Source organism: Panthera tigris, chromosome E2 (genome assembly GCF_018350195.1).
Source record: "Panthera tigris isolate Pti1 chromosome E2, P.tigris_Pti1_mat1.1, whole genome shotgun sequence".
Taxonomy (NCBI): Eukaryota; Metazoa; Chordata; class Mammalia; order Carnivora; family Felidae; genus Panthera; species Panthera tigris.
In genome coordinates, this window is record NC_056674.1 from 56,374,137 (window position 1) to 56,398,826 (window position 24,690).

Sequence of the window (24,690 nt, forward strand, 5' to 3'; positions counted from 1 at the left end):
TTGCCTTGGGACGAACTTCTTGAAGTTTGCCTTGGGACGATTTCACAAAGAAACAAAGAAGTGCAAAGAAACATGGTAGAGTAGAAAATGTGCCTGATGTATCTGGCCTAATGGCAACACTGAGACGGCTCTAGAAATCCATTCAACCTTAGGGTGATTGGATCCCCTCATTTGCCTGATCAGTCAGACCTAATGGCTCATAATCTGATTCCGATTGTGGGAAAAATTAAAGTGCTTTGGATGATTTGAGAAGCACTGTTATAGATGGAAAAAGAATAACAGGATGGCAGCTGAGCCAGATGAATTTCACGTTTACTTTACGGTTCAATATTTTCCACATGTGAATACTTCTGGGACCTATTGGACGGTACTGCTTTCATCTGTTACCCGTTAGTTCACATTACCCACATTTTGTGGGTCCAGAAGGGGGTCAGAATCCACAGGTGGGCCCTATATTCTTAGAAGAGTAAACTACAATGAAAAAATGTAGTTTGGCAGGTCGCCCTGAGCCAAATACGATGGCTCACAATCGTCAAGACCCGCAGGTAAATGTGCCTGATTCTGTTCTACCCTCTGCTCCTATTGGGCTTGTGAAGTCAATACAGGGAAACCTCACTAAAGTGGAGCAGGGAGGCTGGCAAGGAGAAGGTTGGGAAGAGGAATGCACCATTCCATATCAATTACAGGAGAATTGTCCAATAGAGACACAACAGGAGAATCATCAACAAGAAAGAATTATCCAGTACAGGTCCCGACAAGGAAGGATGTACATTGCATCTAGTTCAAGAAATCGACCACCCCTACAACTCAACCGATGAGTAACTGTCATCACTTTGAACTCTTGCCTTTCTCCAGTGGACTTTCCTTCAATACAACCCCTCCCCACTTCTTCCTTCTTGATAAAATAACATCACTCTCCTTTGTTTGTTGGGCTTGCCTATGGCTTTGCAGTAGTTTGCAGGTCCGGAATTGTAATTCTCTGCTATTCCTGAGTAACCCATTTTGCTAGTAAAATAACTGGTTGTTTCATTTTTTAGATTAACAGTATTTATAATTATTTATAATTACGATCTTTTTATGTTGACACTGAATCACAAAAGTAATGCATTCTCCTTGTAAAAATGGTCAAAACGTTATAGGTTGCACCAAAATCTTACCTCCTCATCACCATCCTTAATCCCAATCCCCCTTGTACTTTCCCAGATTTAACCGCTGTTGGGGAGGAAAAGTTTTCCTCTGGCCTTCAAGATTCTTCTGGCTGGTCTAAGAATCAAATTGACATGAGATAGATAAACAGGAGAAAATGGAACAAAAGTTTAACAACCTGTATATGTCCTATGTACATGGGAGAGACACAGGCAAATGGAGCCATTTCCTGAAATGGCTGAAGCCGTCACCTTAAATACCATTTTCAGCTAAAGATGGGGAGATGTAGGGGGAGAGGGGTGAGTTATGGGAGGCGACCAGGAAAAGTACAGTCAAGGAAGGTAGAGTTGTTACACGGGTTTAAGTCCCTGCCTTCTCCACTGATAAGAGTTTGTCCAGATTTAGAGTCATCCTCCTTTTACTGGTACAGCGAGGGCGATACCAGTAAATGAAGATTTCCCTTACAAATGTAAATGTTCCTTCCAAAAGGTGTAACTTCTTGATTTTCAGAGCTTCTCTTGTGACCGCAGCTTTTTAACAATAACCAGCTTAAAACGATCAATATGTCAAAGAGTCATGTCTTGGGTGGCGAGATTTGCTCCCCTTCACCACCATAACCCATGTGAAGTCCACTTTCGTAGACCTTCTATGCTTTTATGGACATAAACTGTATCTGCAAAATATGTATAAAGTATCGTGGCAATTTCTATGTGCAAGCAGGTTCGCAAAAATGATACCATACTATGGGTAACATTCTTCAACCTGATAATTTCACGTGGTACTCTTAGAGAGCCTTCCGTGTTAGAGCACATTAGACCTCCAACCTTTTTCTGCCCGCTACAAAATTTTTCATAAGTGTAGGGAATCCCGTCATTTTAGCAAATCCTCTGTTGTTTGGACAGTGAGGTTGTCTGCAAATCTTTCACCATGATGGATAATCCTGCAGTGAACATCCTTGCAAGAACGCTTTGTCGACACACGCAAGTGTTTCTTTCTTTTTTTTTTTTAAGTTTATTTATTTATTTTGAGAGAGAGAGAGTATGTGAGAGAGGGAGAGAGAGAATCCAAAGCAGGCTTCATACTTTTAGCATGCAGGCTGACACAGGGCTCGATCCCACAAACTGTGAGATCGTGACCTGAGCCGAAATCAAGAGTCAGACACTTAACCAAGTGAGCCACCCAGACGCCCCCCACATGCAAATATTTTTGACAGTAGATGCCAAATGGGTAAATATTTTTATTTATTTATTTATTTATTTATTTATTTATTTATTTATTTATTTATAATATGAAGTTTATTGTCAAATTTCTGCTCATCCCAACAGGTACCCTCCTCAATACCCATCACCCACCCTCCCCTCCCTCCCACCCCCCATCAACCCTCAGTTCTCAGTTTTTAAGAGTCTCTTATGTTGTGGCTCCCTCCCTCTCTAACCTTTTTTTTTTTCCTTCCCCTCCCCCACGGTCTTCTGTTAAGTTTCTCAGGATCCACGTAAGAGTGAAAACACATGGTATCTGTCTTTCTCTGCATGACGTATTTCACTTAGCATCACACTCTCCAGTTCCGTCCACGTTGCTACAAAAGGCCAGGTCTCATTCTTTCTCATTGCCACGTAGTATTCCACTGTGTATAGAAACCACAGGTTCTTTATCCATTCATCGGCTGATGGACATTTAGGCTCTTTCCATAATTTGGCTTTTGTTGAAAGTGCTGCTTTCAACATTGGGGTCCAAGTGCCCCTATGCATCAGCACTCCTGTATCCCTTGGGTAAATTCCTAGTAGTGCTGTTGCTGGGTCATAGGGTAGATCTCACTAGTTGCTGCTCCAAAGTCCTCCAACGTGCCGAACACCGATTCTGCGTCTCAGCTGTGTATGAGCCAGCCCGGTGTCGCACAACCTTACCAACCTTTGCCATCGTCCTCCTCTATCCCTATGTCGTCTTCGTCTCTGAACCGCCTATGACAGTGTGGCTGCCATATAGTGGGGGGCTGAAATAACGTTTGGTCACGTTCCCTTTAACCGGAACATCTTTTCCCACTGAGGACCCTCTCCTTCGCGTTGCTTACGCCTACTCATTCCTTAGGCGCCTGCACTGGGACCTTTCCTGAACCTCGGGCTAGATGAAGTTGTTCTCTTATGTATTCATAATGCTGTCTCTCAATGCCCTTGCGACGGTTCGTTATTTTTTTAATCTGCTGTCACTCTTACTGACCCCCGGCCTGGTGGACACCAGAGAATGCCTTTCCTCACCTCTGTTTCCTCATCACCCAGCCCAGAGCCCCACATGTAATCGGCATTTAATAAGAGCTTTTAAAATAAAGGCCATTGTCATGCAGCCACATTCACGATTGAATGAAAGCCCGTGAAAATAAACAGCATATCAGCAGAAGGAAAAATTAAGCTGTCAGTCTGCTGAACGGCAAAGATTTCTTTTCTTTATTTCAGGTCTTTTAATGTGACGAGGGAGAGTCAAAGAAAAGCAAACACACAACATGGTTCTGGAAATGCTTTCCTTTTTAATTTGGAAAGTGACTGGTGCATCAGTCTCTGACAATTGCTGGGGGGGGGTCTCTGCCCATCGCTGTCCCCCGAGTGACCGTCTCCTGCCCTTCTCCCCTGCCCCCCCCCTTAGGGACCACAGTGATGCGGATGACAGCCTTTGATGCCGATGACCCGGCCACAGATAATGCCCTTCTGCGGTACAATATCCGTCAGCAGACGCCTGACAAGCCGTCTCCAAACATGTTCTACATCGATCCTGAAAAAGGGGACATCGTCACCGTCGTGTCACCTGCCTTGCTGGACCGAGAGGTGAGCTGAAAGGCACACATCTTTTTTCATGAGAAGCAAACGCGGCTCTCACAGGGGCGATGGCGTAGGGCTTCAGGCAAAGGCACTTTACGTGGAGAGGTGGAAATGAGGTGCTTACACGTGGTTGATTGAGGGGGGGATCCATAAAGGGAAATGAGATATCATATGAACCAAAACCACACACTCTAAAAGGCCACACACATCCTTGGAATTATTTGTATTCCTTCCACCCGATGCCTCGGTTTCCTCCTGAAGCACTTACTCATGAGTCCTCATAATGGGACTCTATCCTTACCTACCTTCCAGAGGAAGGGGATGGGACAAAGGAGGGAAGGGCAGGCAGGGAGGTAGGAGAGGGACAAAGAGGAGGGAGGTGGCTTTGCCCGAGATCACAGAGTCAGGTGGCTTGGACTTCTCTTCTTTCCCAAACCCTCTGTCACTGTGTCCCCCCGGAACCCCTCTCTCCCGCTTCACCCTTAGGCCGTCGCTGGGAAATGTCACCCATCACGTAGGTCACGTGTCACACACAGGCGACCCAGGGAACTCGGCCAGTCCACACCCTTGCTCTTTGGTTTTACCTAGGCTGCTTTCAGGTTTTCACGTTAGTGGCCATGTCAAAATATTTAGATTTCATTTTTATTTTTCAAAATTTCCAACTTCCAGCCTTCCTGAAAATCACAAATTCTGGAAGTTTTCACACGTGGACAGTCGGTTACATCAGACGTGACAGTCAGATGGAGCTGGTGGTCTCAGTCCCGTGTATGTGGGGTGTGGGCTCCTGCCCAGCTCACACCCCCCCACATGTGCCCCCTGGTCCTGGCCCCCCCTCCTGAGTCACATGTCCCTCCGTAGCTCCCCACAGGCTCCCCTCAGTAGGAGAGACTCCTGGCCCGTCAAACACAGCATATTCAACCAACTTAGGGACTCCCCTCTGTCCCCCACCGCCTCCACCCGCCCCAGATCTCCCATCCTGGAATTCTTTGTTGCCAACATGGCATCGTCCCACAGACCTTCCACAAGCGGCACCTGCCCCACGGAAACTGCTGGGTTTTCGGAATGTGCTCTGTGCATTTCCTTGGGTCAGAAATGCCTTCTCTCCTTTCTGCTTCTCCACACTGTAGCTTCTGCCCAGAATCTGGGTTCGAGCCACTGTCTTTAAGTCAGTTAAGCATCCAACTTCGGCTCAGGTCGTGATCTCACGTTTGTGGGTTCCAGCCCCTCGAAGGGCTTTGCACTGGCTGCATGGAGCCTGCTTGGGATTCTGTGGCTCCCTCTCTTTCTCTCCCTCCCCCACTCACACTCTGTGTGTGTCTCTCTCTCTGTCTCTCCCTCCCTCTCAAAAATAAATCAACATTAAAAAACAATTAAAAAAAAAAAGAATATCCCCCTCCTGAGGTGTCTGGGCGGCCTCAGTCACTGACGCATATGACTCTTGATTTCAGCTCAGGTCATGATCTCACAGTTCATGGGTTCGAGCCCCATGTCAGGCTGTGCACTGATAGCTTGGAGCTTGCTTGGAATTCTCTCTCTCTCTTTCCCTCTCTCTCTGCCCCTCCCCTATTCGCTCACTCTCTACATACATACATACATACATACATACATACATACATACACTAACTAACTAACATATTTAAAAAAAAAAGAATACCCCTTCCTCTGGGTCTAGAATACTGCCCAACACAGTAGCCACTAGTCCTGTGCAGTTATTTAAATTTTAATTTGCATTCATTGAAATGAAAATGTACAAATGCATCAGCCAGGACAGCTATGGAATCTTGTCACCGTCACAGAAAGTTCCGGTGGCCTCGACTGCAAAGTTAACAGAGAGCAGACGCCACGATCCTCTGCGTGTCTTAATCTTCATTATCTGTCTTTTGCGGTTCAGGCAAGAATGCGTTGGAAAGGAAGATTTTGCCCTTCGGGGGTGGGAATCAGCCGCTAGGAAGAGAACTTACTGGAAGGGAGGGAGAGGATGAGATCTTCATTGAAACTGTGGCTGTCACTTGGAAAATGTAATCGTTACTAGTTAAAAGTAGGAAAACGGCGGGGGGCAAGGAACGTACGGAGTCCTTCTCCTTCGTCCTGTCTCCCTTCCCTTTCCAGCCCTCCATGTTTTTATGACTGCTCGGTTCATTATCTTCCTCATAGGCAAGGAATGACTTTCCACCTCTGTCTATTCCCTGCCCAGCATGCATGTGCACGCGTGTGTGGACACACACACACCAGCTTTCCCATAACCCCTAATTCTCCCAAAGACACTTGCAGATTTTTACAAGGCATAGATGCAATGCAGTGATTTCCGCAGCTCAGCGTCTGTTTTTACTGACAGAAAACGTGTTGTAAGTCTCTTTTTATAAACCAAAGTGATAATATAGTGGATTCTTCCATTTTTAAGGTTTATCGGGGGGCCAGATGTGTTTTAAGCTCATGATCTCTTCATTTGGGTTTTTGTCAGCTTGCAATAAATACGCAATTACGGGAGCTGAACGAAGCGTTTCTAGCCACGATGCATAAACAGCTCCCCCCCAAAAGATAGACACAGTTTCACTGAAATTGGAAAATCAATGAAAATGAATGAAGAGTGTCACTTCTCTGTGAGGGTTTCCAGAGTTCACTGCTGACCCAGGCAACATCAGTGCAATCTGAAGGAAAGAAACGTCCCCGAATGTAGGCAAGCCTTGACTATGCACTGTTGCTGCGGTAAGCTTCTCCCCGGCAAGTTTGCTGAAAGGGTAAAACGTGACTCCACATTGCTCATCTTTAAAGGGACAGGACTTGCACATGGCACGTGTAAGCTCACTGCGCCTTTCCTGGATCACGTGCCTACGACGGGCCCCTCCAGCAGGGCTGGAGAATTGTTTGTCATTATTTCTGGACAACTTCTGAGTAGGCGTCCTGTCTCGGGTGTGGTTTTAAAGTCTACTGCTGGACCATCCGAGCCGAACATTTAAAACGTTTATGCACTGGGGCACCGGGGTGGCTCAGTCAGTTGAGCGTCCGACTCTTGATTTGGGCCCAGGTCGTGATCTCCCAGTTCCCATGTTCAAGCCCCTCATCGGGCTTTGCACAGATCCTGCTTGGGATTCTTCCTCTCTCCCTGCCTTTCTCCCACTTGTGCTCTCCCTGTCTCTCAAAATAAATAAACAAAAACTTTTTTTAAAAAATTAAAAAATATGGGGTGCCTGGGTGGCTGAGTCAGTTAAGCCTCCGACTTCGGCTCAGGTCATGATCATGTGGTCCATGAGTTCGAGCCCCGTGTCCGGTCTGTGCCGACAGCTCAGAGCCTGGAGCCCGTTTCGGATTCTGTGTCTCCCTCTCTCTGACCCTCCCCCGTTCATGCTCTGTCTCTCTCTGTCTCAAAAATAAATAAACATTAAAAAAATTAAAAAATAGAACATTTATGCACTATTCATTTTTAAGAAAATATTCCACTGGGACACTGCAATACAGTGAATGTAAACACATGGGTCGGGGACTTCGAAAGCTGGGGCCCCTGAGACGATACAAATGGTTTGGTCCTGTTTGGGCCCCTCCTGCTTGGGCTTAGAGGATCTGGAAGCCCGCTGGCTCTGGCATCATGAGCTCAGCTGATACGATGTAAATTTTCCCTTTGCTTTTCCATTTAGTACCTTTCCTTTACTGTGTACGGCCCCAAGGAGGACCCTGGCAGGTGACGTGACACTTCAGGGAGGCGGCGGGCACTGTTTTCTTTGAACCTGCCTTTCCCATATTTACTTTGTCCTGAAGCGTGTCGATGAGGACAGCCGAGGACGCCGATAAATTATCTTTAATGTCACCATCTCGGTCACTGCCTTTTCTTCCCACCTCTGCTCCTCAGGATGTCCCCAGTGGGGCCAGCTGAGGCAGGTGCCCTCACTGATCTGCCCCCATCCATACTCTGAGGAGGGAAGGGATTGTGCCCATCTTCTTCCCTGACACATTCCCAGTCCTTAGCACATGACGGATGCCCAACAAATATTTACCGAGCAGTAAAGGGAAGGAAGGGCAGGAGGGAAGGGAAGCAGGCTCAGAGTGAGTAGCATCTCAATGTGTGCAGGCTGCTGTCTGGCAGGGTCCTTGCCTTTCATTTCCCGCTGCATGTGGGGCCGTGTGGCCTCTGGACCCGCAGTGCATGCACAGAGCTGGGAGTGAGACCACCTGTCGCTCACTGGCTTTGGGTCAGGTGAAAATGCTAGAAGGAAGCTCACCTGCTGTCTCCATCTTCTGAGGCCCCATAACTGACCCCCTCCTTTTCCTCCTAACCGTGACAGGCAGCTGACTTGGCTTCCCATTCGGGGGGTCACCCCTGCTGAGTAGATGCCATTGGGCTTGGTGGGTTTGTTCCACTTGGTCCCCAAATGGTGACAAGTGGAGTCAACTGTGACAGAGTTTCTCAAAGTTTTCTGAGGAGCCTTAGAAATCTCAGTGCTCCAGGGTCACCTGGGCAGCTCAGTCAGTTGAGCGTCCGACTCCTGATTTTGGCTCAGTTCATGATCCCAGGGTCGTGGGATCGAGCCCCAGGTCTGGCTCTGTGCTGAGAGCCCACTCCCACTTCAAACTCTTTCTCTTTCCCTTTGCCCCTCTCCCTGACTCACTCTCTCTGAAGTAAAATAAATAATTTTTTTAAAAATGTTTTTTTTTCAAAGAAAGAAATCACAGTGCTTCAGCAGAAGCCTAGAGCCATAAAAACAGAGTCTCAGGCGGTAGAACCGTCATTGGTAGTTTAAAAGAATAATCCCAGGTGATCCAAATGTGCGACAAGTTGAGGAGTCCCTGCCTTTGGAGACCATGTTTCAGTGTGGTTGCTGACCCCGTAGTGTAAACTGAGCATGTTTGTTTCCCCGGATGGCTGTAACAATGTACCCCAAGCCAGGTGGCTTAAAACGACACACGTTTCTTCTCTCAAAGCTCTGGAGGCCAGAAGTCTCAAACCAGCGTGTTGGTGGGGCCAGGCTCCCTTTGAAGTCTCCAGGGGAGGATCCTCTCTTGCCTCTTCCAGCTTCTGGTGGTTCCCAGCCATCTTCAGTGTTCCTGGACTTGTAGACACATCCTTCCAACCTCAACCTTCGTCTTACATGCCCTCCTTCTGACTGTGTGCTTTCTCACGGTCTTGCCTCTGTGCATACGTGGGTCTTCTTATAAGACACCAGTCACGTTGGATTAGGACCTCCCTGAATGACCTCATCTTTACTTGGTTGTATTTGCAAAGACCCTCCTTCCAAATAAGGCCATGTTCACAGGTACGAGGGGTTAGGACTTAACGTATCTTTTTAGGGGACATAATTCAATCCGTAACGGTGAGTTAATTGGCCTCTCCTTGCCTTAGTTATTCATCAGTGGAGTGGGAATAATAGCACCTGAGTTAAATGAGCTCGTGAGGATCAAATGTGCTAAAACACATAAAGCGCATTGTCTATTCTCAATACAAGCTGCCATAACTATCATTATTCATTGTCGTAGTAAATTGTAAACGTGGGTCGTGAGTTCCCCGTTGAGGGATGTCTTCAGACAGACTGCCCTTGGTAGGATGTCATACAAGGGATTCAGTTCATCAGTAAAGGTTAGATCCTTGATGTGTCTTCTGCCCTTGAGACTGTAGTTATTGAAAACATTTGTTGAATATCTTCAAGGTACAACGTGCCTTGCAGGATGCTGCCCGGGAGACTCACTCTCCTACCTGGCCGGCTGTGGGACCTTGGAAAAATCATTGACCCTCTCTGGGCCTATTTCCTCATCAGGAATGACTGTGATCATGACCTCTGCACACCACTCTCTCGCGGCTTCCAGATGTGCGTCCCTTCCTCTAGTCTTGCAGACAACGAACACAGTTATTACGTGTGTCACACCTCCTGTGGCTGCCGATCACCAAGGCTCCAGTTCCCTCAGCTCCTGCCGAGACCTTGACTATCGTTTCTACCCACATGTTACCAATACAAAAAGACTCTCTCCAAATTGTGCAGGCCAGGTTCGCTGTGTTCTGGGAGTCAGGCCTCTTCACCTTTCCTGATGCTGGGCCGGGTTCTGTGGCCGTCCCTTAGATTCACAGCTGGATTGTGAGAGCAGGTGCAGTGACAACTTAATGCCCGTCTGTTTTCATAAGCTCAGCGTTAATAGACATCACATTTTACTTGGAAACTCGGTGCGTTTTCCAGTGCAAGGTCCTCTGATTGCTTTTTCTGAAACCATATGGGAATATAAATTACCTGAAGAAGGAGATCTTGGATCTTTGTCCCATCTCTGTATTCTCACTGCCAAATTTAAGAGCCAGATAAATAATAGGCACTCGGCAAAGATTTGTTGGATGGATGGGTTGATGGATGGATGGCCTGTGTTCCTTCAGTCTGCATGTATGAGTAAATAGTTTACAGATGATCGTAGAATTTCCTGCAGGATCTACTGCCCTAGCATGGGTATACAAACAGAGGAAATGATTTTGTTTTAGTTGAGAGCCTAGTCTCGCCCTTGTGTAATCATCCAGTAATCGAATCTACTCACTTTCACCTACCTTGTGTCAGGGCTGCACTAGGCTCTAAGAAATACCTTGGCGAATGGGATGGACGTGAGGATCTGTGTCTCTTGCTTAAATGTTTGGGGAAACGTTTAGAGAAAATAAGAGCCATATATCCTACTAAACGAAATTGGGTTCATCTGGGGCACTGTTTTATTCTTTTCCATAACCACACTCAGCCCCTCGTTCTGACAGCTCTGTCTATGTTTTTAAACTATGTCTGGCTGCGCTACAAAATAAAATCAGATAAAGGTCCCTAACATTTGATAAATGGTTTATTTAGTTGATCATCTTGGCTGGGAGACCGAAATTCATCTGCTGAAATCTGCCAACTTTTCTGAACACGGCCACAATTTGAAACCACTCAGAGTAGCTAATGGTCAGTTTGGGGGCTCTGTTTGTCTTTTTGGTTCCTTCCTTCTCCTCCTCCTCTTTTTTTCTTTTTTTTTTTTTTTTAATGTTTTATTTATTTTTGAGATAGAGAGAGACAGAGCATGAGCAGGGGAGGGGCAGAGAGAGAGGGAGACACAGAATCCAAAGCAGGCCCCGAGCTGTCAGCACAGAGCCGGATGCGGGGCTCAAAGTCACAAACCGCGAAATCACGACCTGAGCCGAAGTCAGACGCTTAACCGACTGAGTCACCCAGGCGCCCCTCTTTTTCTCTTTTTTTAACAAATAGACACATTTTCCTAAAGAGGCCCTTGAAATTCAGTCTTAACACTTGCATTGTGAGAGTATCATTAAGTCTTTTTAAGGGGTTTGAGCACTTTTCTATCTTTATTTGAATTCACCTTCGACTTAATATGTATTATCCTCTAGATAATCTAAGGAAACTGGTAGCCTACCCGTAAGAATGTACATCCAGTAAGAGATATTAGGCCTGTGAATGTAATTTATTTTCTATTTTCAGCTGGTAAAGGACTTTCTGAAACTTTGTAATGCCCCCAATTTTTAGGCCAAGCGGGAAAGCAGAGAATTTCCTTCCTTCTTTCCATGGCAAGTGTCACATAAGACTTATTTTTAGATTTATGTGCATGTATTTGCTATGAGAGATTCAGGAGTCCTTGATTATGTCAGGGAAAACTGACGAAGGTTAGAGGGAGCATCGTATGGAAAATGGTCAATTGACATCGGGCATGTGGCTGCACATCTGAGGAGAACTCAGATGTGTTGAGTCCGGGTGATCCAAGTTAAAATATTGTCACGTAGGCCGCATCTCCAGAAACATAGTAAAGAAATCTGTGAAAATGATGATATCGAGTCAAGCTGCCCGAAAACAAAGGAATAATCCTAAGGGGTAGCATTTTCTCCCTTGCCTTGAATGAAAGAAAAAAATAGCCATCACACTCTCAGTAAAATAAATGTTTTCAGCCGGCTCTGATCTCATGCTAATACTTTTCTCATTATCATCATGTTTAAAACATTGGCAGTAATTATACACAATTCAATCACACTGTCAAGAATATTCTCTTTCTTTATTTCGGTGGGCGGGACCAGAATTATTCAGATAGCAGCATTCCTCCCCATTTCTGTGAGCTATTTACTCATAAATATTTTTGTTGGGATAATTTTCTCCAGTTTTTTTTTTTTTTCTTATCACTTGCTGCTGAGAACATGGGGAAGGGGAGTAGATGTAAATAAATTGTCTTATTATTTTTAAAATAACACATTATCCTTGCAAATGAAACACAGATGGTGAACCACCCTATGTGAATCACACTTGCTCTGTCGTGTCAGCAAATAAAGTGCAATGGGATGTTGACGAGGCACGATGCTAACTGAGCCCTGGGGTCTGAGATTCAGTCGCGGAGCCGGCCGGCGTCCTGCTGATGGCAGTGGGTTTGGAGACGGGGAGTCGGCGCCCTCCCTGGTGAACTCCTGCACTTGCCCGCTCTGGATAAATTCTAGGAGGAGACTGTGGTGAGTCTCCACCGTGCTGGTGCCCCTAACCGTTTCCCCCATCCTCCGAGGTTGGCCCATGCAGCCATGAGAGCGAGGGCGGTCTCTAGTCACCTGGCTGAAACCTGGTCTGAGTCATGGGTCAAGGGCACGGGAGCCGGCTTCAGACTCTATGGATTCGTAGACTACTCGTACCTCTTACCAGCTGTGAGAAGCTGGCAGGTCAGTTAGCCTCTCCAAACCTTGGTTCTTGATCTGCTACTCATGAGGATGATCATAGTTTCACCTCACAGGCTGATCAGGAAGATGAAGTTAGAGGGGCGCCTGGGTGTCTCAGTCGGTTAGGATCCAACTCGATCTCAGCTCACGTCTTGGTTCATGAGTTCGAACCCCATGTCTGGCTTTGTGCTGACAGTGCAAGGCCTGCTTGGGAGTCTCTCTCTCTCCCGCTCTCTCTGCCCCTTCCCCTCTTGCGCGCGCTCTCTCTCTCTCTCTCTCTCTCTCTCTCTCTCTCTCACACACACACACACACACACACACACACACACAGTAAATAAATAAACTTAAAAAAAAAAAAAAAGGAAGATTAAATAAGATATGTCAAGCACTTAGCACCCTGTAAATGTCAGTGGATATTAGTTATTTTCATAATGGACAATGAGATTGAAGAAGAAGCATGGAGGTGGGATCTTCTTCCTCTGGCAGGGAGTGCACTTACTTTCCGGCCACATGGCAGAGAATCTGGCAGCCTTATAAAGTTCCGTGAAACACCGAGGTAACCCACCTACCGAAATCCAGACGTGAATGTCGACGCATGTGTATCGAGCACCCATCAGAGTGTCTTGCTGAATCCATGATGGACTGCCAGATACCAGGGACGTAGAGATCAAGCTGCCTGGTGATAAAGTAAAGCAGACCTACAGCAGCAAACACACAGGGAGATGTGCTGTTTGAACTGAGCCTCAATGCATGGATGGAAAGCCGCAGCCAACGAGCTGAGGGAAGGGCATCCCGGGGATGGGAACAGCATGGGCAAAGGCTTGACACGTTCATACATGACTTGAAGAGAGGCAGGGAGCTGAGGGTGTCCTAGGGAGATACCGGACGAGGGCAGGGAGTTGGCACAAGATTATAGAGGGCTTATAATCTTGGGAGTGGATTATGGATGTGTCCTCACGTAAATGCAATGCCACCAACCGTATTTAAACATTAAACACTGCTCTGTTAGACGTGGTGCCCTAGGAGCTGTAACTCGGAGGGAAAGCTGGTGAGCCGGAGGGGAGACCATCAGTAAAGCAGACGCATTTTGGAGGCAGCTCAAGAATGCTTGGTAAATGATGAGTAGCTGATTCATGGATTTCTAGCCTTCTCAAGGGGAGAGACAAGGAGCTACCACTTGAACCTAAGTTCCGCAGGTTGTTAATAAATGAATAAACACCAGCCTACTTCGTATCTCTGCTCTTGTGTGTCTTAGAGCATTAGACAATCAGTAGCTGCTCAGCACATATTGAATCAAGAGACACTTAGGTTTGTCATTAAGACAGATTCATCTTTTTGTGTTTGACGAATGTGTAATTCTCTAAGCTTTATCTTCTTCTGTGTCTCTTTTTTTTTATATGGTAAAAATAACTTAAAATGCAGGGTGATGATGAGTTTAGAGTGCTTCTGTTTTTCCATCATTTTAAATCTCTCCATCTTACTTTATGTGAAGTACCCTAAAAACTGAAGAACTTTTTCTTTTTTGGGAAAAGTTCTTTTAGAGAATGTAGATTTCTCCTTATCAGCCAAGAACTATGATTAGCACAGAAAGGCACGTTTTACTTCACTGACACATTTTCCAGTTACCGTACTGAAATCACATCGCTCTCAATCCCATCCCTGTTCACAGTCCCAGTTGGAGAGATACACCCCAGTTTTGGAAGAATGTCAAGTTAGGGGCGCCTGCATGGCTGAGTCAGTTGAGTGGCCAACTCTTGACGTCAGCTCAGGTCATGATCCCGGGGCTGTGGGATCAAGCCCCTCGTTGGGGCTGGAGCCCGCTGGAGTTGGAGCCCGCTGAAGATTCTCTCTCTCTCCCTCTACCCCTCCCCTGCTTGCATGCACATTCTCTCTTCTCTCTCTTTCTCCCAAATTGAAAGGAAGGAAGGGAGGGAGGGACCCAGGAAGAAGAGAAAGTTCTCTCGTTCTATTGTGGCTTTGAACTGGTAGAGAAAACAGGAGGAGCTTTGCCCTTGCCATATTGAGACCCGTCGTTTAAGGGAAAAGGCATTGATGGAAAGTCTTTGGAAAGCAGCTCGTTCAAACCTGCTCTTACTGTGCCTGGCCCCTAGTCGGGACCTAAGTGGTTAGGGTCGCTATGTTCTGCTTCCGCTGCAAAGCATTTTCAGGGAAGGTGAGCGGGAGGCTTGGATTGAGGCAAGCTAGCGATAGAGCGTTTCAAGACACGATGGTGTCTCAAAAGGCCTGGGACCCACATTTCTTTCACTTGTGTTTGCAGGGAGACCTCTCATTTGCTGCACGTTTGCCATAGGATAAAAGCTTATTGATAGTATAATTCGGTGTTCTGAAGGCATGGCCAGCTTTACTGGCTATATGGCATTAGGATGTCACATTCAACAATGAAGGAGCTTCAAACTATAGGAACACCCGCCAAGTTAGAGGTTGGAAACGTTCTCTTGAAGGGCCAGATGGTAAATACTGTAGGTTTTGGGGACCAAGAGGTAAGACTGAGAGTATATGTAAGTACATCTATACCCATGTAAAATATAATCTTTGAAAAATATAAAAAGCATTTTTCGCTCACAAGCCACTGAAAAACAGACAGCTGGCTGACTTGGGCCCACGGGCCATCGTTGGCCAGCCCTGAGCTATTACACTGCCCGTGAAAATGGTCCAATTAGTAGTAATTTCAGCTACTGGTTGTTGAGTGTATTCGTGCGTATGTATCCGAGGTCCACTCTCAAAATACCGAATCACACTTACTAATCCGGGGGTGGGATCCTAGGGACAGGAACTAGGTCGTGAATGATGGGTCTGATTTCATTTTTCTTGGCCCAGCAGTCCCATTTCTCCGTGATTAAGAAACAGATCATTTCAGACACTTGTTAATTAATTCCAAACTGAAAATTTGGTTACGATAATTACAACAACTAGTTCAATGCAAAAATAGCAAAACAAAGGGCGCCTGGGTGGCTCAGTCGGCTAAGTGTCGGACTCTCGGTGTCATTTCAGGTCACGATCTCACTGCGTGTGAGACTGAGCTCTGCGTCGGGCCCTGCTTGGGATTTTCTCTCAATTCCTCTTGCTCTGCCCCTCCCCCGCACTCGCTCTCTTTCTCTCTTTCTCAAAATAAGTCAATAAACTTAAAAGATAATGGTAAAGCAAAGTGCTGTCTACACACAGACTAAACACTGGCTGAAACCACTTCCAATGACCGTCTTTGTCACATCAGAGCCCCAAGAGTAGGGAAGAGCACGGTGGAAAGGAGCCGGAAGCGAGGGGGGTGGTGAGGCCTTCTGAGACGGGGAGCCCTTCTTTGAACTGAGTGGGTACAGAGTTGGGGACAGCTGATGTCACTGAGATGTGAGCCTATATCGGCCTCTCCCTAAAGCTCATACATTCCCCACCCACCCCCCCACTAGATGAATCAGTATTATTGATTATTTGGATGGTACCTTCACAGAGGAAATAGATTTTGAAATTCTTTTCAACACAGGAAAGCAAACCACAGTGAAGTTTTGAAGTAACTTTTGTTTTGATTGGGCTATGGGTCTTTGAGGCCCAGCAGGGGGCCTTCTGGTTCTGAGCTCAGGTGGCTCCTAGAAATTTGGTAGAAAGTGGCTCTGAGAAAAGGCTCTTTCCTGCCCTAGTGTGGACATACAAAGCAGTCCAATTCATTTGGTGGCTGTTTTGGAAATAAGAATCAAATGGATTTTAAAAATGCCTCTGGGGGCCCCTGGGGGACTCAGTCAGTTAAGCATTCTGACCCTTGATTTCAACTGCGGTCATGATGTCGTGGTTTGTGAGTTTGAGCCCTGCATCAGGCTCTGTACTGGGGGCACAGAGCCTGCTCAGAATTCTCTCTCTCTCTCTCTCTCTCTCTGCCCCTCCACCATTTGCACTCTCTCTCTCTCTCTCTCTCTCTCTCTCTCTCAAAATAAATAAATAAGCACTTTTTCAAAATGTCCCTATACGGGGCGCCTGGAGGCTCAGTCAGTTGAGCATCCGACTTCAGCTCAGGTCATGTTCTCACAGTTTGTGAGTTCGAGCCCCGCGTTGGGCTCTGTGCTGACAGCTCAGAGCCTGGAGCCTGCTTCGGATTCTGTGTCTCCTTTGCTCTCTTCCCCTCCCCCTCTCACACCCTGTGTCTCTCTCAAAAATAAATAAACAAAAAAAATTTATAAAAAATGCCCCTATATTCTTTGACACAGCAATTCACATAATAAATATGTGTACATGCATTCACCCATGGAAGTTTCATTGGATCTTTATCTAAAGAACCAAGCTAAGTGTCAAACCACTGGATCTGTTCAATAAATTGTGCCATATTCCTACACTGGGATTCCACTAAATCACGTAAAATGATGTGGCACAAGAATCTATAATGATATGGAAAGATGTTCACCGTGTATTAACAAGCAGTTTGCAAAACACCACCTAAGCTGTGATTCTTTTTGTTGTTTTTATTCTTTTTTGTTTGTTTGTTTATATATGTACATCGCCTTATTCTGCTCAGGCTGTTGTAACAAAATACCATTGATTGGCAGAGGCTTAAACAATAGAAATTCATTTCTCATAGGTCTGGAGACTGATGGCTCCCTTCTCACTGCGTCTTCCCACGCAGGAAAGGAAGCTCCCATCGCCTTCTTATAAGGATATCGGCCACACCATGAGTGTCCCACATTCCTGTCCTCGTCCCCATCTAATTATCTCCCAAAGGCCCCATTTCCCAAGAGCACCCTCTTGGCGGTTAGGGCTCCCATGTATGCATTTTAGAGGGACAGAAATAGTCAGTAACATAGGTCATCATGGTCTATGACGTGAAAGGGTTTGTGTGAATGTGTTTGGACTCGTCCTTTTAGGATCTGAATTTTCTGAGAGTGCAGTGTCCGAGGTGACAGCCTCATATCTAGGCAGACTGAGTTCAAATCCGAGCCCCGTGTCACTCCAGCTCTGTGATGCTGGGAACGTTGGTAGCTTGAACAACTGGTAACCATAATTATGATTGCCATGTCATCAAATATTCTTCCACCTCAAGGCTCACGCTTCCCAGAGGGCCCCATTGTAGGAAAGTAGCACAATACAGAGAGCAAAACCCTTTTGGTTTGATGTGTGCCTCAGTTTCTTCCTCTGTAAAATGGAAACCATAATGTGCCTCCCTCAAGGGGTTGTTGTAAGAATTAAAGGAATCAATACAAGCACAGGTGTGGGGGAGCTTTTGGGTTTTTCCGTATTTTCTAATTTGGGTGCAGTGGCCACATACTGTCTCAGTAATGAAAATACAGTTCTGGTCTTCATCTTGAAAAGACGTTACATCTTGGATCCTGAGGACAAGGGGATTCCGGGTTAGGATGCCACAGCGTGATGGATCAAGGGTCAGCAGGACTGTCACCTTCAGCTTGAGACTGGTTTCTACCTGAGCCGGTTTTTAAGGAATTTTGTTTATTTCTGTTTAATTTTGTTGACATTTATTCATTTTTGAGACACAGAGCACAAGCAGGGGCGGGGCAGAGAGAAAGAGAGAGACCCAGAATCCAAGGCAGGCTCCAGGCTTCGAGCTGTCAGCACAGAGCCCGATGCGGGGCTCGCACTCACGAACTGTGAGATCATGACCTGGGCCGAAGTCGGACTTTTAACTGACTGAGCCACCCAGCCACCCCATGTTTGTTTTTGCTAACGTTTATTTATTTAGCGAGAAGGAGTGTGTGTGTGTGCACGCGCGTGCCTGTGTGGGGATGAGGGCAGAGGGAGAAAGAGAGAGAATCCCGATCAGGGTCCATGCTCAGCATGGAGCCCGACGTGGGGCTCGATCTCCTGACCTGGGATCGTGACCTGAGCCGAAATCAAGAGTTGGACACTCAGCTGCCCAGACCCAGGCACCCCCTACGTGAGCCAGTTTAATCAGTGACAAAGCAGTGGGGGTCACACTAGGCACCGCGGCCTCTGCTGATAATTGCTGTGATCACAAGAAACACATTTCAGACGTCAGGAAGGCATGTTCTTAAGGTAAATGTTGTCAACACTTCCACACTTGAAACAACAAACATTTCCATTTCCTTAAGTGACACGGCCATGGCGGTGGCCAGAACACGCGCTGATCAGCCGCTCACTTCTCCCGTCGCCAGTTCCCGCCGGCAGCTTGCCAGACCTATCATGGTGAGCGCTTCTGTGTTTCCAAGACAGCCGTGGGAAGTGAGTGTTTTGTGACCTTTGCAAAGAACAGCTGTAGAAAGGGCCATTACGATCCAACAAACGGCATCTCTATTTATGGGGCCTCCAAAGCAGGAACCAAAATTAAACTCCTTTAGTCATATCCTCGCCTGTGTCTTATGGACTGGTTTTGCACTCATGTTTCTCCACGGAAGACTTCTTGGGCCCTAATTCCAGTTTTCTGTCTCCTGGGCTCTGGATTTCTGGGGTGGGGCAGAACCCATTCTCCATTTTTACACCTTCTTGGTGTTAGATTAGCTTGTAACACATGCGAGGGTATATGTGCCGCCCCCACGCTGGACAGCTACCGTGTGCACAATGACAGCAGCTGTGTTTCCAACCAGGCATTAAATGAGGGCCATATCACTCACAGGACTGCCCATTTTATCACAGGGTAGCGGCGTTCCCCAGGGCTGGCAGGACTTGCCTGCTTCACGCACCAAGCCATGGGACTGGACTTGACCCTAAAGCTTCTGCTTCCCTCTCCCAGGCTGCTGAGAGAAAAGCATGGGCCATATTGAGGACGAAATCTTATCCGCTGAAGGACAGCCTTATCGTTCATAAAACTTATGCCAGGGGTTTCTTTGCTCTTAGCCTCATCACACCTTTGGGAAGCTCGACTCGGTTTCCCTCAGCTCTTCCATTAGAAAGGCAGTGAGGTGAGGGCCGCCTGGGTGGCTCAGTCGGTTAAGCATCCGACTCTTGCTTTTGGCTCAGTAATGATCTCATGGTTTCATGAGTTTGAGCCCCAGTGTCAGCACAGAGCCTGCTTGGGTCTCTCTCTCTCAGTCTCTCTCTCTCTCTCTCTTTCTCTCTCTTCATCTCCCCTACTCATGCTGTCTCTACTGTCTCTCTCAAAAATTAATTAATTAATTTAAAAAAAAAAAAAAACAAAGGCTGTGAGGTGAAATGGCTCAGGGCTCCTCTGTGAGAATTCTAGAGCCCTGAGGCGGAATCTGGGCTCCGCATCCTGTTAGCTGTGTCACCTTGGAAAAGTCACTTCCCCTCTCGGAGCTTCCATTTCTCCACCTATGAAATGGAGTTCATAACATGACCTGTGGGTAGACAGAATAACGACCCCTAAAATGTCCTCATCCTAATCCCCAGAGCCTGTGAATAGGATACTTTACAGGGCAGAAGGAAGTTTGCAGGTGTGATTAAGTCAAGGATATCGAAATGGGAGATAGTTCGGGGTTTTTCTTGTGGGCCTGATATGACCGCAAGGGTCCTTATGAGGGGGAGGCAGGAGAGTCAAAGTCAGAGAGAGATTTGAGGACATTATGCTGCTGGTTTTGAAGATGGAGGGAGGGGTCAGGATCCAAGAGATGCAAGCAGCTTTTAGAAACTGGAAAAGGCCAGGAAACCAGTCCACCCATAGAATCTCCAGAAGGAAAACAGCCCTGCCAACACCTTGATGTCACCAGTGAGACCCCCCCACCCCTTTTTGATTTCTGACCTCCAGAACTGTAAGATAACAAATCCGCGTCGTTTTCAAGTCACTAAGCTACGTGATTTGTTACAGCAGCTGTAGGAAACTGATACAGCCTGCTTCACGTGGTTTGGCAGAGAAAGCTCTCAACCCCTCGTAGCCATTGCCACCCGTCACGAAATAATGACAAGACTTGAGGATGACCCAGATGTGTCCTAACCAGAGGTGGAGTCCACCTGACCAGATTTCTATAAGGCATAGCCCGGGGCCTTTCTGGAAGGTTGAGTGGCTGCCCCCCTACCCTGACCCGGTCTGTCCCTTGGAGTCAGTGGAAGGAAATGCCAGTGTTGCCTTTAGGCGGTGGCTTCTACTACCTGTTATCAAGGGCACAGTAGAACCTCCTGGTTCTGCTTTAGTTCCATAAACCCAGCCTCGCAGAGTCTACGCAGGAACATGGTTCTTGCCTCTTGTGGACATCTGCCCATCGTACGTGCTTGAAATGCATTGATGAGAACGGTCACATCCTTATTAGTTAAGCAGAGGGTGTAAGGTGAGGTCTCAGTTCATCCAAGTGAATGCTGTATTGTTGAGGTGTTAGGCTCAGGCACAGGGTGCTTCCTTTCCTTCCCAAATTAGGACCCCGTAAGGAATAAGAAAAATAGGAAAACTGGAGACCAAACCATAAGCTTGGTTACCATGAAGCCGATGGACAAAGGGAGCCAAGAGTCTGTGGGCAAATACGTTTGCTAACATTCTGTGCTCGAATTAGAGACTCGGCCCCACCCAGTCGTGGGCAGAGTGGGACAACCCCGGCCATGCCCATTGGGGGTGGATCTTACCCCACGAATCCTCTGCCAGGAAGGAGGGGCGGGGGCCTGAGGCAGAGAGAGAGGGAGCAGAGGGAGGCAGGGAGATAAGACAGAGTTCTCCTGGGAGATGCCAAACTCAGAATCCAGTGCCTCCTGCCCTTCCCCCTCTTCCTCCCCACCCCACCCCCACCCAGGGGAGAGCAGGGGCAGGAGGAAGCAGAAGGGCATCCTCTAGCCCGTAAGACACCTCTGGAGCTAGGAAAATAGGAAAGGCCACCATCTGAATGGATGCAGAGCTCTGGAGGAGAGCCCAGAGTGTACATGAGCTCAGGTCCCTCCACGAAGAAACCCAAGGATGGAATAATGGAGCTTCCAACCTAACCCTTAGTTCTAAGAGCTCACTTTGCATGAAGAATTTTGCAGGGATTTCTTGAGCACAGCACGTAGCCAAGGTTCTGTTAGAGAAGAGGGTTAATGCCATCTGAAATCACTCAGCATGCCAAATGTCCCTGCTCTATTGCCTGGGCACAAAAGGACAGTCAAGACTTTGCTGACAATTTCCCTTGCTGGGCAGTGGGGGGAATGAGCTGGATGTTCATGACCTGGACTCGGTGTCCTCCGCTCTGGCAAGATGGGACCCCACCTCTGGAGCTCTGTCCCTTCTGAGTAAAGCATAGACCGTGAGATGCGGCAGCCTGGTGAGAGATTGCAGCCCTGTCTCCTCCTCTGGACGCCCAGGCAGAACTCGAGCCCTGGTGGCCGCTGGTGTTAGAGCACATAATGAGATAACTTGGTCTCCTAGGATGACAAGAGTCGTGGGCTCAGAGAATGTTTTTCTTAAATGACATTTGTTTACAGTGACGTTCTTAAAAATAGTAAATATATTCATACAAGCAAGCAATTAGTGTCCCGCCGGATAAGTCCCATGGTGGCATGAGAGTGTAATCCTTAAGCAAAAAAACATCAGCCTCAAACTAAGCATCAGAAATTCTTGCTTTAAGATCTCCCTTCTCTGTAAAAACAATTCCCGTAACTTTCTCTAGAGCCAGGATCCCCACCTGAGATCTGCGGACAGACTCCAGCAGTGGGGGCACACGAATGGGGATAAGAAAACATTTCAAGCGTATTTTCATTAACCATTAACCACAAGTTGGTATTTTTCTTTTTCCTGAGTGAGGATAGACAAAGAAGGGCAGTGTTCGCTGTGCCCGTGACTGTTACCAGCAAAAGTCACGGATATTTTCATATCACATCACAGAGGACGCAAACACATCAGAAATACGCCCACGCTCTGCTACTTTGAAGTGAATCTGATCACTAGATTCAACACGAGATCCGGTTACTGAGGGTTTGCTAAAGAAAGACTTGAGTGCTCGCCTGGGTGGCTCAGTCGGTTGAGTGTCCGCCTCTTGGTTTCAGCTCAGGTCATGATCCCAGGGCCGTGGGATCGAGGCCCAAGTCAGGTTCCTCGGAACCAGCTCGGGATTCTCTCTGCCTCTCTCTTGGTCCCTCTCCCCAGGTCATGTCCTCCCTCTCTCTGAAATAAAAATTTTTTAAAGAAGAAGGGCTTTATCACATCAATTTGTCTGCTGCTTTGATCCTTTTATTTCAATATAATTTGCTTCCTTTGTCATCCTGTGTATTTATTTTATGTGTTTGAAAACGTTCTGCAAAGGGGCCCACCAGCTTAATGTGTCCGTGGCACAAAACTCTTTAAGACCCTGGACCTGAGGAGCTGCGTAGGGGCTTTCTCTCCCTTGCGGAGGTCCCCTCCTCCCTCTGGGACAGCCCACATCTGGGCCCACATCCAGGCCCTTCCTCTTCCTAGACAGAGACGTTCTGGGTCGCCGCCCTATGCCTTTGCCTCCCTTGTGTCTACCATCACGGAGCCCCCACCTGCTGGGTCCCCAGGGACACTTCGGTCGGTCCACCGCCTCTCTCTGACTCTCTTCATTGATAGAAAAGGACATAAGAAAACTCATCAGGTTGTGAATTTTAAGTTTGGGGTTTGTGGCCCCCAGATGAATCCAGTTGATTTAGTCCAGCAATTCGTTCTGGGGAAGGAATAGCCACCTGGATGCTACATTAGAGTGGTACATCGTTTGGTAAATCTTGGAGCCAAGGGCCGAGGCAGCCACAGTCTACACCCTGGGAAATGGAAGATAGCCTGAGGTCAGAGCTCCGCTCTGGTCAGTGCTGCCTGGAGTGTCAGGCTGGGATGGACCCAAGCCTTCTGATTTTATCTCCCGCCTCTCTTTCCCTAACTCATACCTGCATTCCAGTAATGTCAGCATGTTCCCTTGCCTCTAGGATGATGCACTTCTTACTTTGCATATCAGTGCCCCCAAGATGGACCCCAGTGATCCCCACCTCCTGGTATCTGAGCTGTTAGGTAGTCCCCCCTCCAACCAAGTTGAAGGGGGATGAGGTGTGGGACCAATGGGATCTAGCAGAAATGACATGGTGAGACCTCCAAGCCTGGATTGTTCTGATTCTTACTTGCTGTGGGTGAAGCCAACGGCCACATTGTGAGGACCCTCAAGTAGCCTTGTGGAGAGGTTCACGGGGCAAAGAACCAGAGCCACCTACCAGCAGCTGGCGCTGTCTCGGCAGCTGGTGCTGTCTCAGCAGGAGCGTGACCAAGCTGTCCTGGAAGCCGATCCTCTAGCCTGCTAAATCTTTAAACTACAGGCTCAACCGCATCTTGGTGGCTGTGTCATGAGAGACATGGCCCCAGAATCATCTAGCTAAGCGGCTTCTGAATTCCTAACCCACAGAAACTGAGTGAGGTAGGAAGTGTTCATCATTGCTTTAAAGCATGAAGGTTGGGGAGGTGGGTCACATACGCCGGGTCCTCTGCTAACCCTGCTGCTCGTTTCCGGTAGCCTTCCAGATCTGATCTGAAGAGCTCCTCTGAGGAGCCTTCCCGACCTTCCCTGGCTGAATTTATTGCTCCCTCTTCCTTTCTGCGCACAAATTATTTATCATCCTCTTAACAAAGTTATCCCAAGGAAAAACAGTGTTTTGATTACAGTCTCCTCTGTCAACTCTGGGCTTCTTGAGAAGGTTTGCAATGTACTCATACTTCAGAAGCCCATAAAAGGGGCTCAGAAGATGGTTGAGTGGATAAAGGGGGTGTACAGGCACTTGGGTAAACTTACGCCAAATACATCTGAAGCCCATGGTATTTCCAAAGCATATTTGACTGGAAAGACCAAGTCCTTTAAAGGGGTTGAGAGGCAGCATTAACTAGTACATAGTCTTAAGCCCATTCTTGACAATGGAATAATGATAATGGGTTGCTTCTTTGGGAGGGAATTAGAGAACCACGAAAACATTTCCAAAGGCAGTTGGAATGCTTAACTGTGCCAGACTATTCATATCTAATGCCACCCTGCCCCTGTTGGCATAGCTCACTGAATTGCCTGATCTTGTCCAAACATCTTTGTTTTTAAAAAAAAAACTGACAAAGGGTCTTATCACTTAAATTAAAAACCATTTGGGGTGCCTAGGTGGCTCAGTCGGTTGAGCATCCAACTTCGGCTCAGGTCATGATCTCACAGTCCGGGAGTTCGAGCCCCACATCGGGCTCTGTGCTGACAGCTCAGAGCCTGGAGCCTGCTTCAGATTCTGTGTCTCCCTCTCTCTCTGCCCCTC

At 47.3% G+C, this 24,690-nt stretch overlaps 1 protein-coding gene across 10 annotated transcripts in view; it reads left to right on the forward strand.

Moving 5' to 3' along the window:
- The window catches only part of CDH13 (cadherin 13), a 1,026,978-nt gene that overhangs the window by 777,537 nt on the left and 224,751 nt on the right, over positions 1 to 24,690 (forward strand). For 9 of the 10 annotated variants that reach the window (XM_007082828.3, XM_042969571.1, XM_042969572.1 and 6 more), the window contains one exon: positions 3,781 to 3,959. In XM_007082828.3, coding sequence (XP_007082890.1) covers positions 3,781 to 3,959 — 179 coding nt within the window. Of the gene's footprint in view, positions 1 to 3,593; positions 3,632 to 3,780; positions 3,960 to 24,690 lie in introns of those variants that run through there. The other variant, XM_042969576.1, reaches the window with a different exon arrangement.